This window comes from Bos taurus, chromosome 7 (assembly GCF_002263795.3).
Source record: "Bos taurus isolate L1 Dominette 01449 registration number 42190680 breed Hereford chromosome 7, ARS-UCD2.0, whole genome shotgun sequence".
Taxonomy (NCBI): Eukaryota; Metazoa; Chordata; class Mammalia; order Artiodactyla; family Bovidae; genus Bos; species Bos taurus.
In genome coordinates, this window is record NC_037334.1 from 94700635 (window position 1) to 94719632 (window position 18998).

Consider the following 18998-nt stretch of genomic DNA (forward strand, 5'->3'; position numbering starts at 1 on the left):
AACCTATTCAGGCAGGCTAGAGGATTTCCAAAGGAGTTTGTAGGTTGAAACACTGTCACACCCAGGAATTATTAACTGGAGCTGTAAGCTAACTCTTTTTTCAGAGAGAGGTAGTGGGGGACAGCCCCCCGTAAAGTCAGAGGTGTAGGTGAAAGCACAAAGCAGAAAGTAGGCAGACTCTGGTTTTGGGGGTAGATGCTCGAGAATTTCCAGGGGGACTCCTGAGGCTCGATCCCGCCTTTGGGTATGCCGAGCCTCCTTCCTCATGACCTTTGCCACGGGCGGAGTGCCTCATGCTGGCTCCCAGCAGTGATAGAATTCTAGTTGAGCTATTCCAGATCCTGAAAGATGATGCTGTGGAAAGTGCTGCACTGAATATGCAATATGCACTCAATATGCAATATGCTGGCTCCCGGCAATTATCTCATAGTATGAGATTTACTATATCTCAGGCATGAAAAGAAATTTCAAAAAGGAACATTCTCCACTAAACCATAAAATAAGCTTTAAAAATAAATATTAAGAATCAAAAGAAAACAAGTAACTACAGTTCATCATTTATATGCCACTTAAAAGTTCCATGGCTGCAGGCAAGCACTTTCACATAGCACCGGTGCTGCCCTGCAAGGCTTCCCTCCAGGCACCAAAGAGCAACAATATTGAGGCCAATCCTGAAGGCAGGACCGCAGACTGGCATCTGAGCAGAGGTGGCAGCCCTGTTCCGCTGGTGCCTCTCCTGTCTTAGGTCTGTTTCCTCAGATATAATCCTGTGGATAGAATGCCCTTTCTGGAGACACCCCTGACACCAGCTGCCAGTACATCCAAAGAGTGAGGGCACACAGGCCCTTGGTGAGCCTGGACTGTAGCGCAGTTAGAAGCACTGGTCTCACTGCCCACCGGACGAGTCTTAAATAAATCAGCGATGCTCAGTCATTAGAATATATTCATCTAAGTGTTTATTTAAAATACAAATTCTTTTTAAAGTTTTTAAGCTATAGTGGCTTCATTCTTTATTTCTATTTTTTTGTCTGTGCCTTGAGGCATATGGGATGTTAGTTCCCTGACCAGGGATCAAACCTAAATCCCCTGTGATGGAAGCATGGAGTCTTAACCACTGGACCACCAGGGAAGTCCCTAAAATACATATTCTTGTTCTTCCCCTCACCATCAAAATTATGAATGAATAGGTCTATAGTGGTGCCAAGGAATCTTCATTTTAGCACCTTCCTTTCCTTCCCAACCCCTGTAAAAAGTTTCTTTGTAAGAAATACTGAATCGGACTAAGTTCCTTGAGGAACAGAACCTTTATTTATTATACATGGACCAGAGTAGACATTTAGTAATATTGACTGACATATTTCTATTTCAATTGACATTTTTACTGGTAAGTTACTAGATATAGAGATAGTGCTTTCAGCTACACATTAAAACTCCAACCAAAATGGCTTATATGTAAGGACATTGATTAGTTCACATTAAAAATCTAGAATTCTGTTAATTTGGAGGCTTAACATCATCATCAAGTACTCAAGTGTTTTCAGTCCTTCTTCCAGCTATCCTTTTTCCCCTCATGATCACAAGATGGCTTTAGCAGTTCCAGGCATCACACACAGACATGACAACATCCAGGAAAGAAAAGGGAAGTTTCTTTCTGGGTATCACTTCTTAAGGGCTTCCCTAGTAGCTCAGTTGGTAAAGAATCTGCCTGCAGTGCAAGAGACCCGGGTTTGATCCTAGGGTCGGGAAAATTCCCTGGAGAAGGAAATGGCAACCACTCCAGTACTCTTGCCTGGAGAATTCCAAGGACAGAGGAACCTGGTGGGCTGCAGTCCATGGGATTTCAAAGAACTGGACATGATCTTTTAGGATAATCTCTTCTTAAAGGCAAGCAACCTGACTCAGAAACCCCACAGTAGGCTTCCCCTTGCATTTCACCGGCCAGTATTGCTTCACGTGGTCCTCCCTAAACCAATGGCATCTCAGCCCAGAATAATGGGACCACCAAGATTAGCTTGTGCCCTGCCCCGACCCACCCTGAAGGACCTAGGGGACAGGAGGATGAACCAAATCAGGCAGAAGCAGGGATGGCTATTAGGAAGGTAACCAAAAGTGTCTGCCATACTGAGAATATCTAAGAGAAAACAAATTCTAAACGTTGATGGGAATGCAGCATGATTTACAAAAGTCTATATAGAAACCCCATGGATTATACAGTCCAGGGAATTCTCCAGGCCAGAATACAGGAGTGGGTAGCCTTTCCCTTCTCCAGAGGATCTTCCCAACCCAGGGATCAAACCCAGGTCTCCCACATTGCAGGTGGATTCTTTACCAGCTGAGCCACCAGGGAAGCCCAGAACAGAAGAACGGGGATGAAATACTCTTTCACTGGCAAATCCAGGCTGCAGGTTGTCAGGAGAACAGAAAGAAGCCCCAGCTCAAGGAAAACAAGGACCAGAGCTGCAGTCCACCGCTAGGCTGTGTGTCACTGTCCACAGGGCCTGACATCCCCTTCTCCTCTGCCTGTGACTCATCAGTCCCAGCCAGGGCAGCACTGTCAGCTCGGCGGGGGTTTAAAGGAATGGGCTTTCTATGTACGAGGTCCCATCTGGTAATTTTCCAGAAAAACATTTTTTGAGCCAAATGAGTGCTGGATGGAATCTGACTGATGAAACCCTTAGCTAAATCGTCTCTGCTCCTCAAACGTGTAGGTGATAGGAGAGATGAATCTCAGCCAGACCAACGTTAAATATTTCATACTGCTCGGGAAAGCAAACTGTACACCTTGAGGCTCTGACAGCTTGCAGCTTTGTGGAACCATTTTTTTTCCTCCAATTTTCTAACAACGGGGCCTTAAGGAAACAGTCCAGCTAGAGCGACCAGTCAGTCAACGAATAGTTTATTGGCCACCTACTGTGTGTCAGGCACTCTTCTCAGCATTGGGGACACTGTGGAGAACAAGTCAGACAAAGTGCCTGCCTTCAGGGAACTTCCAGTCTTGTGATGCAGGGCAGAAAATACACACAAACAAGTGAATTAGATGATGTCAAGGTAATGACATGTTAAGAAGAAGACGAAATGGGCTACTACAATCGAAAGTGACTGAGTGGGAGGTTTGTCTGAGGAGGGGGTGCTGAAGCTGATGCCTAAAGAATGGGGAGCAGGCAGCCATGAAGATACTGTAGGGAAGAGCTTTCCCAGCGGAAGGAATAGCAAGTGCCAAGGCTCTTAGCTGGGAACTGCCTGGCATGCCTGAGGAACAGAAAGAAGGCCTGCGTCGTTGAGTGAGGGTGAGCAGAGGGAAGAGCAGGAGGAGATGAGGCTGGGAAGGAGAAAAAAGATTTTATTTCCAGAGAACAGATGAGCCTTCAGAGGGTTTTCAGGAGGCAAGCTCTATCTTCACATTTTACAATGACTACTCTTAGCCATTGTGTGGAAGACAAGGAGGCAAAAGTAGAGGATAATAGCGGCTGTGACAGAGAGAAGAAGAAAGAACTATAGAGAGGACATGAAGCCTGAGGACCCTCCTGTGTGTCGTTTCTGTTGTCACTCTGTCAGGCCACACCAGGAGCATTAATTAAGGTGTGTCCTCTGCTTCTGTTTTTTATCTCTTAGAATGACAGGAATGTATGGGAGTAGAGGTTAACATTGGATTTTGGAGACAGACAAGAGATTTTCATTCTGACTCTTCACACTTCTGAGTTGTATGACTACTCCTATGCCTGTCTGGTAGATGTTCTCAGTCTTCTCTCCCAAAGCACTAATTCATTCTTCAGCTATCTCCTGTCTGTCATAGTTATCCCACCTTTTTTTGTTTCTTTAACTATTTTCATGTCTAATATTTCTACTTGTTTTTCTTTCTTTTTTTTTTTTTCATTTTGCCAATATCTTCCCATATCTTCACCTCTAATATTTTTGTTCACTTTTTAGAAACAATTTCTTATTGTGTGAAAGTGAAAGTCACTCAGTTGTGTCTGACTCTTTGTGACCCCATGGACTGTAGCCCGCCAGGCTCCTCTATCCATGGAATTCTCCAGGCCAGAATACTGGAGTGGGTAGCCATTCCCTTCTCCAGGGGATCTTCCCAACCTAGGAATCAAACCTGGGTCTCCTGCATTGCAGGCAGATTCTTTACCAGCTGAGCTACTAGGAAGCCCTCTTATTACATATAACTTGGTAATTCTCTTCTATAGGAATCTATAATCCAGTAGTCCTGGAGGAGGGCATGGCAACCCACTCCAATATTCTTGCCTGGAGAATTCCCATGGACAGAGGAGCCTGGCAGGTTGTAGTCCCTGGGATCACAAAGATTTGGACATGACTGAGACTAAGCACTGCACATAATCTAGTAGATTGTTTATTTGTTGGATAATTGGTTCTTTGAGCCTGTGCTCCTCAAAGTTGTGATATTTTGGCTTGTGGGTTCATTTTTCCCTGAAGATTTCAGCCAAATCCTGTTCACCAATGAAGTCTTGTTAGCTCCAATGAGCTTGGGAGGCGGGGTGTGCGTGAGTGCCAGACTAAAACCATCATCAGCCACCCCCTATCCTACAGAATAACTTTTCCCATCAGGTCTTCTCCTCTTGCTCCTAAAAAAGAAGCAACATTGGAAGAGCAGTTGCTTTCCCATCCCTGGAACATGTAGATGTAGTGAGATCTTACATTATTTGAAAAATGTTTTGGCTTTGCCTTCTTTTCAGAGCTAATCGAGGACAAACTAATGTATAGGAGAAGAAGCTCTTAGCAAGATTTCTAGGGATCTGGAAACTTTCCCCCCTTAATATTAAGAGTATTTGATTGGGGTATAATTAATATGCATTAAAAATATGCAAAGTCTATATCTCAGTGGACTTTGACAAATACAGTTAACCATGTAACAGCCACTCAAATCAAAATATAGGACATTCTGGAAGCATTCTATTTCCAAGAAGCCAGCTGGATGACTGTGACAGGGTGGTGGTCTTTGAATGACCAAAAGTTTCCTGGTGCTCCATTTGTCAAGAGGTGGATCTTCACTCACTTTGAATATAGGTATAACTTAGTGACTTGCTTCTAGAGAATGAGCTCAAGCAAAAGATACAAGGTACGACTACAGAGACTAGGTCACAAAAATAAGCAAAGAAAATTAAATAAAGAAAAATGCACAACAAAAGTTACTTGTTCTCCAAAATGTTTATCTGTGAAGGGAAGGAGTAATTTGCTCATGCCAGTAGGAGTTATTGGGATTTTATGTGTTTCTTTATCCTAATAACTAAATAGCCCTAGTCTTTGTATTTTTCTTTTTTTAATTATTTTATTTTTAAACTTTACATAATTGTATTAGTTTTGCAAAATATCAAAATGAATCCATCACAGGTATATATTTTTCTTTTCTAATTCATTGTTTTCTTTTACTTTTTGTTGAACTTCTAACTCTTTTATTAATCTTTGCCTTTGACCTATCATTTCTCCCAGCAGTTAGAAAGCAGCTCACTTCTCCATATAGGATCATCAGGCATTAAATTTATGTGGATCCAATTTGGCTTATTAGAATAGCGGGTCAAATGTAGAACAATCCCTGCTTGAGAAACATGAAAAATGGATGACACAAATCAAGGCTTAAGTCAGATCCAGTTCTCAGATGAGGCATAAACCAAGATTCTCAGCATGCAGGGTTTAAAGTCCTACCAAACTCCTCCTCTCAGGGGAGAACATACAGGCGTACAAGGGCAGCTGCGAGTTCTGGTTCTGGCTCCTCTAGCTCACCCTTGTAAAGTCCCCGTGTTGTTTCCTTTTCTGGACCAGGGGTCATTCTTTTCTTCCTGCCATTCCAAACACCCAGAGAAGTCAGCTAGAAGACAGACTGAACAACCAGGACCGCACCATAGCTTTCCTCCTTGAGCAAGCCTTCCGCATCAAGGAGGACATCTCTGCCTGTCTTCAGGGGACCCACGGCTTTCGCAAGGAGGAGTCGCTTGCCAGGAAGCTCCTGGAAAACCACATCCAGACCATCACCAGCATCGTCAAAAAACTCAGCCAGAACATCGAGGTAGTTCTTTATTTCCCATGTCTTGGCACCACTGCTTGACAAAGATTCTCAGCCGTCGGGGGCAGTCTTCAACTAGAGAAATGAGTCCCTATTATTTAACTTAAATGATTACCATTTAGTTACCCCAGAGGGAAACAGTCAATATTTTAACTCCTCATGTCATTCAACCTCTACTTTCTGTAGAAGGAAATTCTGTTCAAAACTTGTTGAATGTCTCTTTGTGACAGCAAAGACAATTGTTTAACATTAAATGTCAGACATTGTGCTAAGGTGCTTATTTTAGTCTAACTCTCTAAGATTCTATGAATGTGATCGTTTCAAATAGAGGTTTTCATAAGGTAGTTGCGATGCTCGTTCATAGACACATCACATATGACCCCCCAAATCTCTGTGACCCCCATCTCCTGCTCCTCTCTCCTTCACTCTGGCTACACTGTGCTCCCAGCACTTCCTAGAACACCCCAAACATGCTCCAGCCTCAGGGCCTTTGCACTTGCTATGAACTCTGGGTGGATCATCTTCTCCTAGACAATTCTGTGAAGTATTCTTCATTCCCATCAGGTCCCTTGTCAGAGAGCATTTCCTTGACGTGCCAACAGTCACAATCTCCCTTAAACCCCACCCTATTTTTATCCATAGTGCTTATCACAAACCACCACGCTCTAAACTTACTTATTGTGTTTCTGCTCCTAAGATATAATCTCTGCGAGGGCAGAGACTTCATTTTGTTCACTGCCAAATCCCACATCAAACTGACGACAGTGTATGAGAGGTCATCAGTGATCTGTCAATATTTCCTGAACAGATGAATGAATGAATGATGTTTAAGGTATTAAAGGAAAAATAGTATTTCTGATCAAAAGAGAAAATGATTGTGTTAAACCAAGATGAGCAGATTCTTACCACAGATCTTTCAGAGTTTTTAAAGTACCAGTGAGAATGATGAATCTCAGATAGCAACTTTCAGGCACAAGTTTCAGAGAAAAAACTTAAAAACTCTGGCCTTATATGTGTGGAATTTTGAGAACTGACAACAATGCCCTCGCACAATATATGCCCTTTTCTCCTATTAGATAGTGGATTAGACAAAAACCATGAGATTGACCCAGAAATGACTTACTCATGACTTTGTATTTAATCCTAAGGATATCTGTTAACATATTTTCTATCTGTAGACCCCATAATGCATTTGAGGGAGTGTGAAAAGTTAAAAAATCTTGGTGAGCCATTAAAAGGCACTTTATTGATATTTAGTACATCCTGAATTGCCGGCAGTGCCTAAAGAGGCAATGTTACTTCTCAAGGTGGGCAGAGGTGTTTCCAGGCACGATGAACTGTCATGAAAGTAAGGAGAGATATGGGATTCAGTGCCATTGAGATGATGGGGAAATCAAGCGTAGCACAGGCACTAAAAGAAGATCCTAATTTAAGCGTCAAAGTGAAAGTGAAGTCTCTGTCATGTCTGACTCTTTGCGACTCCATGGACTGTAGCCTACCAGGCTCCTCTGTCCATGGAATTTTCCAGGCAAGAATACTGGAGTGGGTTGCCATTTCCTTCTCCAGGGGGATCTTCTTGACCCAGGGATCAAACCCAAGTATCCTGCATTGCAAGGCAGGCGCTTTACCGTCTGAGCCATGAGGACTGTCAATTTAGGAGACAAAACTTCTAGGTAATTGAAAAGATAACAGCATTCTCAGAAATATCAAAAGGCTTCTAGAATGTTCTATATTATTATTTCAGTGGTTGTTACATAGCCAATTATATTTTTCAAAATCTATCCAGAAATATGCTTTGATTTATATATTTTAATACATATTAATTATATCCCAATAAAATACTCTTAGCATTAAGGGGGAAAACATTTCCAGATACTAGAAATCTTGCTAAAAGTTTATTTTCCTATCTTTGACTATCTCTGAAAAAAGACAAAGCCAATACTTTTTTCCCAAATACTATAAAATCTCAAAATATTTGCAGTCCTGTTAAGGGTTTGGCATATAGAAGAAAAATGACAAGGACTGGTCTGATTGTGCAGAAAACTGAATTAGGAAATATTTAAAGGTTGTAAATGGGCTTGCTCTTGGAAGAAAAGCTATGACAAACCTAGACAGTGTGTTAAAAAGTAGAGACATTACTTTGCTGACAAAGGTCTGTATAGTCAAAGCTATGGTTTTTCCAGTAGTCACGTATGGATGTAAGAACTGGACCATAAAGAAAGCTGAGAGCCAAAGAATTGATGCTCTTGAACTGTGGTGTTGGAAAATACTCTTGAGATTCCCTTGGACTGCAAGGAGATTAAACCAGTCAATTCTAAAGGAAATCAGTCCTGAATATTCACTGGAAGAACTGATGCTGAAGCTCCAAATACTTTCACCATCTGATGTAAAGAGTAGACTCATTGGAAAAGACCCTGATGCTGGGTAAGAATGAAGGCAGGAGGAGAAGGGGATGACAGAGGATGAAATGGTTGGATGGCATCATTGACTCAATAAACATGAGTTTGAGCAAGCTCCAGGAGATAGCGAAGGACAGGGAAGCCTGGCATGCTGCAGTCCACGGGGTGGCAAAGAGTCAGATACAACTGTAGCAATTTAGCACAGCACACAGCACAAATGTTGTAGATATGAAGTTAAAAGATTATGAAGAAGAAACTACTAAACTACCTTTAGTAAATAACTAAGACTATAAAGTAATAAGTATTTAGATAAATGGTTGCTATTGAAATATTTTTTAAAAACCTAGTAAGTCAGCCCATTTTTAAATCAGCCAGCAAGATAGAATCAAGTGTGATCAGAAGTTTGTCTTGGGTTTTCAAAAGAAATGAAAAAAAATTTGTTTAATCAACCATAATTGTAGCAGTTCAGTTGCTTATTCCCTTTTAAAGTCAAAATATTTCTTTCTTAAGCTGGCAGCTCATTAAAGATTGAAAATCAATTTATTTTTAATTTAGGAAAAGACAGTTTCATGAACAACATGGCTTTATTGTGTTTTTTCCCCCAAGTTACATTAATAAAAGCGATACTTACTCATTGTAATTATTTGCAAGTTTAGGAAATAAATTTAAAACCTAGGAAAAATTTCTCATAATTTCACCACTAAATGACAATTGCTACAAGCACCCAGATGCATCTGCCTCTGGTCTTTCCAGGCATTCCCTTTAGGAAGCTCAGACTATTGTTTGTAAGCATACCTTTAATATAAAATTATATCATAAACTCTTTCATAGGTCATTAAAAGTTCTTTGTATGGTGCATAAATCATGGTTAGATTATTTATTCTCTTAACATTTAAATGTCTTTGCACATAAATGTATCTACATTTGTATTATTTCTATTGTATATGTTTTTAGAAGTGGAATTACTGGAGTAAGAACACTGTAAAAACTCTTGACATTTATTGCCAAATTGGTTTCCAGAATGTTTGTTATCTATGTATACTTCCATCAGCCTTATACAAGACTTCCATTAGCTTCCATTACCTTTTTTCACTACACCTCTGCCAGCATTGAGATTTACTGTTTTTAATCACTGCTGATTTGATGGGGTAGAAATAACATCTTTCTCTTTTTTTCACCTTTTAAAAACAACTATAACAGTTTCCATTTTCTCTGCTGATATTCTGTTAATATTGTTTGCAGATTTAGTGCTTTTCAGTTCTTATTTATGGGTTTTTTTATTAAAAATAATAAGCAGGGATGCTTTGGTAAATGTTTAAAAATCAGTAGTTTTTTTCTGGGGGATAAAATGCCTGGTTTATAGTGTTTGCCTATTTCCATGGTGTAAATACATTCACTGTGATTGATTTCAAAAACCAATTAATGAGAGCTTTCCTAGTGGCTCAGTGGTAAAGAATATGCCAGCCAATTCAGGAGACACGTGTTTGACTCCTGACTGGGAAGATCCCACATGCCGTGGAGCAACTGAGCTCATGCACCACAACAATTGAGCCTGTGCTCTAAAGCCCAGGATCCACTAGTGAGCCCACGTGCTGCAACTACGAAGCTCACGAGCCCTAGAGCCGTGCTGCAAAACAAGAAAGGCACTGCAATGAGAAGCCAGAGAGAAGCACCCCGCTTGCCACAAGTAGAGAAAGCCTGTCTATAGCCATGAAGACCCAGCACAGCCAAAAATGAAATAAAAATAAATAAAATTATTTTAAAAACCAGTTGATGTTACTCAACAAAAAGATGGGAAGAGACATACATACGCAATTGGCTCTCAAGAATAGGTGTATACTGATTGCAACACACAATGGAAACCCTCGGCGGTAACCCTTGTTACAAATGTTCTCTGTTTGTTGTTTATATCTTAATTTTATTTATCAGATCAGATCAGTCGCTCAGTCGTGTCTGACTCTTTGCGACCCCATGAATCACAGCACGCCAGGCCTCCCTGTCCATCACCAACTCCCAGAGTTCAATCAGACTCAAGTCCATTGAGTCAGTGATGCCATCCAGCCATCTCATCCTCTGTCGTCCCCTTCTCCTCTTGCCCCCAATCCCTCCCAGCATCAGAGTCTTTTCCAATGAATCAACTCTTCGCATGAGGTGGCCAAAGTACTGGAGTTTCAGCTTTCGCATCATTCCTTCCAAAGAAATCCCAGGGCTTATCTCCTTCAGAATGGACTGGTTGGATCTCCTTGCAGTCCAAGGGACTCTCAAGAGTCTTCTCCAACACCACAGTTCAAAAGCATCAATTCTTCAGCACTCAGCCTTCTTCACAGTTCAACTCCTCACATCCATGCATGACCACAGGAAAAACCATAGCCTTGACTAGATGGACCTTTGTTGGCAAAGTAATGTCTCTGCTTTTGAATATGCTATCTAGGTTGGTCATAACTTTCCTTCTAAGGAGCAAGCGTCTTTTAATTTCATGGCTGCAGTCACCATCTGTAGTGATTTTGGAGCCCAGAAAAATAAAGTCTGACACTATTTCCACATCTATTTGCCATGAAGTGATGGGACCAGATGCCATGATCTTCGTTTTCTGAATGTTGAGCTTTAAGCCAACTTTTTCACTCTCCACTTTCACTTTCATCAAGAGGCTTTTTATTTCCTCTTTACTTTCTGCCATAAGGGTGGTGTCATCTGCATATCTGAGGTTATTGATATTTCTCCCGGCAATCTTGATTCCAGCTTGTGTTTCTTCCAGTCCAGCGTTTCTCATGATGTATTCTGCATAGAAGTTAAATAAACAGGGTGACAATATACAGCCTTGACGAACTCCTTTTCCTATTTGGAACCAGTCTGTTGTTCCATGTCCAGTTCTAACTGTTGCTTCCTGACCTGCATACAAATTTCTCAAGGTGGTCTGGTATTCCCATCTCTTTCAGAATTTTCCACAGTTTATTGTGATCCACACAGTCAAAGGCTTTGGCATAGTCAATAAAGCAAAAATAGATACTTTTCTGGAACTCTCTTGCTTTTTCCATGATCCAGCGGATGTTGGCAATTTGATCTCTGGTTCCTCTGCCTTTTCTAAAACCAGCTTGAACATCAGGAAGTTCATGGTTCACATATTGCTAAAGCCTGGCTTGGAGAATTTTGAGCATTACTTTACTAGCATGTGAGATGAGTGCAATTGTGCAGTAGTTTGAGCATTCTTTGGCATTGCCTTTCTTTGGGATTGGAATGAAAACTGACCTTTTCCAGTCCTGTGGCCACTGCTGAGTTTTCCAAATTTGCTGGCATATTGAGTGCAGCACTTTCACAGCATCATCTTTCAGGATTTGGAATCACTCAACTGGAATTCCATCACCTCCACTAGCTTTGTTCGTAGTGATGCTTTCTAAGGCCCACTTGACTTCACATTCCAGGATGTCTGGCTCTAGGTCAGTGATCACACCATCGTGACTATCTGGGTCGTGAAGATCTTTTTTGTACAGTTCTTCTGTGTATTCTTGCCATCTCTTCTTAATATCTTCTGCTTCTGTTAGGTCCATACCATTTCTGTCCTTTATCGAGCCCATCTTTGCATGAAATGTTCCTTTGGTATCTCTGATTTTCTTGAAGAGATCCCTAGTCTTTCCCATTCTGTTGTTTTCCTCTATTTCTTTGCACTGATCGCTGAGGAAGGCTTTCTTATCTCTTCTTGCTCTTCTTTGGAACTCTGCATTCAGATGTTTATATCTTTCCTTTTCTCCTTTGCTTTTCACTTCTCTTCTTTTCACAGCTATTTGTAAGGCCTCCCCAGACAGCCATTTTGCTTTTTTGCATTTCTTTTCCATGGGAATGGTCTTGATCCCTGTCTCCTGTACAATGTCACGAACCTCATTCCATAGCTCATCAGGCACTCTATCTATCAGATCTAGGCCCTTAAATCTATTTCTCACTTCCACTGTATAATCATAAGGGATTTGATTTAGGTCATACCTGAATGGTCTAGTGGTTTTCCCTACTTTCTTCAATCTAAGTCTGAATTTGGCAATAAGGAGTTCATGGTCTGAGCCACAGTCAGCTCCTGGTCTTGTTTTTGCTGACTGTATAGAGCATCTCCATCTTTGGCTGCAAAGAATGTAATCAATCTGATTTTGGTGTTGACCATCTGGTGATGTCCATGTATAGAGTCTTCTCTTGTGTTGTTGGAAGAGGGTGTTTGTTATGACCAGTGCATTTTCTTGGCAAAACTCTATTAGTCTTTGCCCTACTTTATTCCGTATTCCAAGGCCAAATTTGCCTGTTACTCCAAGTGTTTATAATGAACTTTAATAAAAATTATTTTTACTTCCAAGATCTTTTATTTTTTTCATTTTTATTTATTTATTTATTTTTACTTTACAATAAGGTTTACAATATTCCAAGATTGTGCTGTTTGATGTCCCACATTACTTTTAAGAATAGAAATTTCAGAGATGAAATAATCTCCTCCATTATCTGTCAGTTTTATGGCTTAACTTTTTAAATATCTTAAATCTACTTTTTTCTAAAATCTCTATATATTCATGTATGATGTGAGGTATAGATCTAAAACTGATTGTTTGCTGAGTGCATGCATGCTTGCTGAGTCACTTCAGTTGTGTCCGACTCTTTGCCATCCTACGGACTGTAACCTGCCAGGCTCCTCTGTCCATGGAATTCTCCAGGCAAGAATACTGGGGTGGGTTGCCATGCCCTCCTCCAGGGGATCTTCCTGACCCAGGGATCAAACCCGAGTCTCTTATGACTTCTGCACTGGCAGGCATCTTTACCACTAGTACCACCTGGGAAGCCCCGCTTTCTGAATAAGTAACCAGAAATCTTAACAGCGTGTGTGAAATTCCTTCCTCAGTAACTTTGAGTCTGATATATGGCATATTTCTTTCTTACATTTACCAAAATCTTCACTAAATTACAATGATCAATTTAGTGAGGCACAGTTATTTAGCTGCACTCATTTCAAAATGTTTTACTATTTAATAGGGCAAGTTCTCTTTTATCACTATTCTTTACCAAAACAAAGTAAAACTACACCTACTGTTAGAATCTGAATGTTTGTATCCCCACCAAAATTCACATGTGAAATCCTAACGTCCAACGTGACGGTATTAGGAGGAACTTGGGTCATGAAAGTGGAGTCCTCAAAAAGCAGATTAGTGCCCTCATAAGAGAGACCTCACAGCACTTCCTGGCCCCTTTCCACTATGTGAAGATGAAGCAAGAAGTCAGCAGTCTGCAGCCCAGAAGAGGGCTCTCCCCAGAACCCAACCATGCAGGCACCCTAAATCTTGGACTTCCAGCTTCCAGAACTGTGAGAAATAGATCCCTGTTGTCATATAAGCTTCTTAGTCTGTAGTTTTTTGTCATGGTGGCCTGAATGAACTAAATACCTACAGGTATGCAAAAATAAACAAGCCAAAACACAAAAACAAAAAATAACCTCTAGCTAGTATTCTTGACACTTGTATGTCTTCAGCTAAAGCTATATTTGCTCTTGGCTTGTCTCAATCTGCCAGTTTGCAAACGGGCAAGATTCTGTACATAGTCTTTGAAATGTTCATAATTCATTTCCTATAAAAATCCTTCTTTTCCCCCAAACATTCATAATCATAAATTTAACATGGTTCAGACCTTGGTAACATCTAGTAACTAACCTTTTTTGTTCCCCCAAACCAAAAAGTTGTCTGTGCTTCAAAAAGTCTATTCTCTCAACACTTTTCTGAATAAATATATATTACATTTTATATGTCTTAACTTTACAATGGTATTTGTTTGAATATTAACCGAGATATAATTTTCTTCTATGGACAAGCAAAAAAACTTATTTTTTACGTATGAGTGCCAAAAATTAAAACCCACTGTTTGGGGGACCACCAAGCTGGTGGAATAGGGTAGTCAGATTCATTTCAGAACACTAAGACATAATGAAGACATGACGATGGATACTCAAGGCAAAATCTGAATACATTCAAGCCATAAATTCCTCATATTCTCTTAAAAAATCTAAAACAATAAACCTTTTCCACTCCATGTAAGTGAAACAGTTTTATTCAGATTTGCTCATTAGTTGTATTAGCTTCGTTATGGTTCCAACTCAATCTATAAAGGGCCTTGCCTAATCCCATATGAAAGGTCCCTTTTTCTAAACTTGACTACCAATTCTGAAAAAGATTTTTGTGAAAAGTTTTTATGTCAAGGATGGTCACGTCCACACAGCACAGTAAATAAGTTTGGCTTGACCCATATGGTATTTATAAAGAATTTGAATAAAATGTCAATATTTTAAAATTCAGCAATTTAACATAAAATCTGGATTTCCAGCTTCTGTTGAGACACTGTTGAACCATCGTGCCACCTGGCAACTGTCAGCAGGACTCAAGCCATCACTGCCTCCCTCGGATATAGCGGGGATGGCTTCCAACACAAGACTCTCACTCATTTGCACTATCAGCCTAAGAAGGGAAATGCACTCAGTTTGTAACCTCTACTTTAAATGATATTTTCTTATCATGTGTGATGGGAAATTAATTGGAACTTTAACTCAAATATTGCAGATGATAGAAGAACAAATAAAAGCTCGGGATCTGGTGGCCACAGGAACTAATTTCGCAGTACAGGACCTAAGCAACAAACACCTTCAAGGAGTTGGAGATCTCCGAGGAAGAGTAGCCAGGTGAGAAGGTGAGACTGCTAACTAATACTTAGCAGTCAGTTTTGGCCACTGAATTCTCATCCCTAAATAAGTTCTATATTGTAGAAAACAGAATATTGTCTTTAAGCTAAATGATAAGACAGCAACTGAGAAAGTGTATCATGAAATTTGAAAGTCTCATGCTACCTGTGAGATCCAAGGGTTCTATAAAGAACCTCTTATACAGGATGCCTAGTTTAGTTTCATCTATGACAAGTCTTGTCTTTACAGCCCCTCAGCTGTCCAAAGGCCAACATCTACATACAAAGACATGCCCTTAAAACTGCATACAGAATCCCCAGATGTCTCAAATTCTAATGATTGAAATATTTAAGATATATAAGAATTGCATATGAAAGCCTAGCAAAAGGGATTTAATGGTCAAGGGAATAACATTTTGAATGATATTTTTTATATGAGGCTGAAAAAATTCATGGTGCACAGCTCAGCAAAAATTTGTAGGTATTGACCATGGCAGGACCATTCTGGTTGACACATCAAAGATGAGCCGTGAGTGGCTGACCATGGACACCTTTCCATCTCTCTGTCTCCTTCCAGCACCTCATTCCTCTCTCCAGAAACACCCCCACTTTCATCTCATTAATCTACTCTGAATAATCAGGTGATTAATGCCTAAGACAAACTTCTCCTAGGGTATCTGTCCATTCAATTCAATAAAAAATGTACCAAACACTCACCAATGCCAGGCAGTGGTCTACAATTCAGGGGTTCAGCAACATGATCATCTTCCTATAAATTTACAGTCTACCTGGGAAAACATAAGCAATAAGGTGAGTGCTGTAATGAAAGCCTTGGGTGCCATGGAAACATGCAAATCGGATTGGGACATAAAAATGGCTTCCTGGAGGAGGTGACACTTGAGATGAGTTTTGAAAAACTGTAGCAGTTAACCAGACAGGGATAGGAAATGTACTTCACATAGGAGGAATGATGTGTGCAAAGGAACTGTGGGATAAATTACTGTGACGTGTTCAGGGCTTCCCTGTGAGGGTGCTATTTTAGTTGTGGTATTTAGGGAGAGATGGGAGATTGGGCGGAGAAGGCAATGGCACCCCACTCCAGCACTCTTGCCTGGAAAATCCCATGGACGGAAAATCCCAAAGAGACAGACAAGACTGGTAGGCTGCAGTCCATGGGGTCGCTAAGAGTAGGACATGACTGAGCGACTTCCCTTTCACTTTTCATTTTCCTGCACTGGAGAAGGAAATGGCAACCCACTCCAGTGTTCTTGCCTGGAGAATCCAAGGGACAGGGGAGCCTGGTGGGCTGCCGTCTATGGGGTCACAGAGTCGGACACGACTGAAGCGACTTAGCTGCAGCAGCAGCAGCAGCAGCAGCAGCAGCAGGGAGATTGGGAGATGAAGCTAGAGAAATGATCCAAAGTTGGATGATGAGGGATCTTTGGTCAAAGTAAAAAGTTTTTGAACTTTATGTAAAAGGTTATAAATAGCCATGGGATGATTTTAAGTAAGGGGATGACATTCACTAACCTTTTGGTAGTAGCTGAATTGGTAGAGTACAGAAATAATATATGAAGATGAAAGGAAGCCTATTGAAGCAATCAAGGTGAGAAGTTTTACTTTAGGGGTCTAAATTAAAAGTCTGCCGTGCAAGTCCAGAGCAGGTAACAGACATGAGGGAAACAGGGTCTACAGGATTAGTACGTGTGTGTGTTTGTGTGAGTGTGTGTCCACACATAGGTACTATATACATACAAATATACACACATATACAAGGTTATGTGTATATATACTTTATACTTCTAAAATACATAAGATTATATATACTTTTATATAACATTTGATAAATAGAATTTTCACAGTATTTGGGTAAATGATGAAGCAAGATAATAAAACCACCCACCACTCTCCCTAGAAGTGCCATGATTTTACAAAGAAGATAAGAATCAAAATCTCTTTTGAATCAAACTTGGAATCTGGTTCAATTTGGTGGTGCACTGGTAACACTATTCCAGGCAAGAATATAGGAGTGGGTTGCCATGCCCTCCTCCAGGGGATCTTCCCTACACAGGGATCAAACCCCCGTGTCTTACATCTCCTGCATTGGGAGGCAGATTCTTTATCACTAGCGCCACCTGGGAAGCCCCTGGTTTTTTTAGATTCCACATACAAATAAGATCATGCAACTTTTTTCTTCCTGTGTCTAGCATATTTCACTTGACATAATGTCCTGCAGATTGTATACATGTTGTCATAAATGGCAAAGTCTCCTCCTTCTTTGAGGCTAAAAATTTTGTGACTCCATGTATATCACGATTTATTTATTCATCCCTAAATGGCAACCCACTCCAGTATTCTTGCCTGGACAATCCCATGGACAGAGGAACCTGGTGGATACATAGGGTCGCAAAGAGACAGACAAGACTGAGAGACTCACACTCACTCACTCACACACTCACACACACACACACACACACACACACACACACTCTTAGGTTGTTTCCGTATCTTGTTTATTGTGAATATTGCTGCAGTTAACATGAGAGGATATATTTCTTCCATGTATTCATTTCCTTTGGATACATATCCAGTAGGGGGATTTCCAGATGACAGTTCTATCTTTAACTTTTCAAAGAGTCTCCATACTATGTTATATAACGGCTATACCAATTGACACTCCTGCTAACAGTGTGGAAGGATTCCCTTCTCTCCACATCTGCACCAATACTTTGTATAATACTCATCTTAACAGGGATGAGGTGACATCGCATGGCTTTGATTGGCATTTCCCCGATGATTCGTAACATAGAGCTCCTTTTCATGTACCTGTTGGCCATCTGTCTCTTATCTTTGGACAAATATCTAGTCAGGGTTTTGCCCATTTCTAAAACCATGTGCCCATTTAAAACCACTTGCTTTTCTGTGGTCCCAAGGGACTCACAGATGCACTCCCCCGGCTCTCAGAGTTAGGCGATTTGGGAGCCAGTTTCTTGGATAGTGGCTAGACACACTTCATTCCCCAGGGAGAATCTGGCATTTGGTGGTTCCCTCCCAGCTGTAAGGTGCTGAACCAGGGATGGGGTATGTGGTGTGTGTGTATCTCAACTTTTTTGACTCTTTTTGATGTGGGTATTTTCTTAGTTGCCTGATGTGTAAGAGCCTCTAAACTAGCTTCTGGATTTTCCCCAGAGGGACTGGATCAGAATTCTGCTGTTTATTTGGTGCATCTGAGGGAGGAGGGAAAAAGCAAGAGCCTCCTAGTCCTTTGTCTTGCTCTCTGATCGCTGACTTACTTCCCCTTTAATGTGAAGCAGTGATTTTAGGAAAAGGTATTATTTTTCCTTAAAATGTCTTCCTTTTATGATTATTTCTTGAATCTAGTGATTTGAAACAGAATCTGGCTAAAAACCAGGAGATTCAAATTCACTATTCCTCTTTTTCTTTTCCATATTTTTGCAGGCAAGTGACCCACGGACCAGCTGAGGCAGAATAATTACTTTCCTTCTACATAGGTTGATCTTAATTCCAATCAGCATCTTGGCATGAGTGAACTAAGTTGATTATTTTAACATAAGTCCTAGCAAACCTTTTACTGCTTCATGAATCAAACTCAATATTTGATAACAACTATGTGCTTTTGAATTTTATACCTTATTTCCCTCTCCAATATAGTGGCAGTTTAAAAGCAAGTACTTCCAATGAGATGAGGTTCTCAAAGTTGTCTGCCTGATTTTGACACCTTGCAATGGCACCCCACTCCAGGACTCTTGCCTGGAAAATCCCATGGACTGCGAAGCCTGGTAGGCTGCAGTCCATGGGGTTGCTAGGACTCAGATACGAATGAGCAACTTCACTTTCACTTTTCACTTTCATGCATTGGAGAAGGA

At 40.7% G+C, this 18998-nt stretch overlaps 1 protein-coding gene across 1 annotated transcript in view; it reads left to right on the plus strand.

Moving 5' to 3' along the window:
• FAM81B (family with sequence similarity 81 member B) overlaps nt 1-18998 on the plus strand; it is a 57584-nt gene that overhangs the window by 13342 nt on the left and 25244 nt on the right. Inside the window, 2 exon segments of the mRNA NM_001075688.2 lie at nt 5782-6025; nt 14994-15112. Coding sequence (NP_001069156.1) covers nt 5782-6025; nt 14994-15112 — 363 coding nt within the window.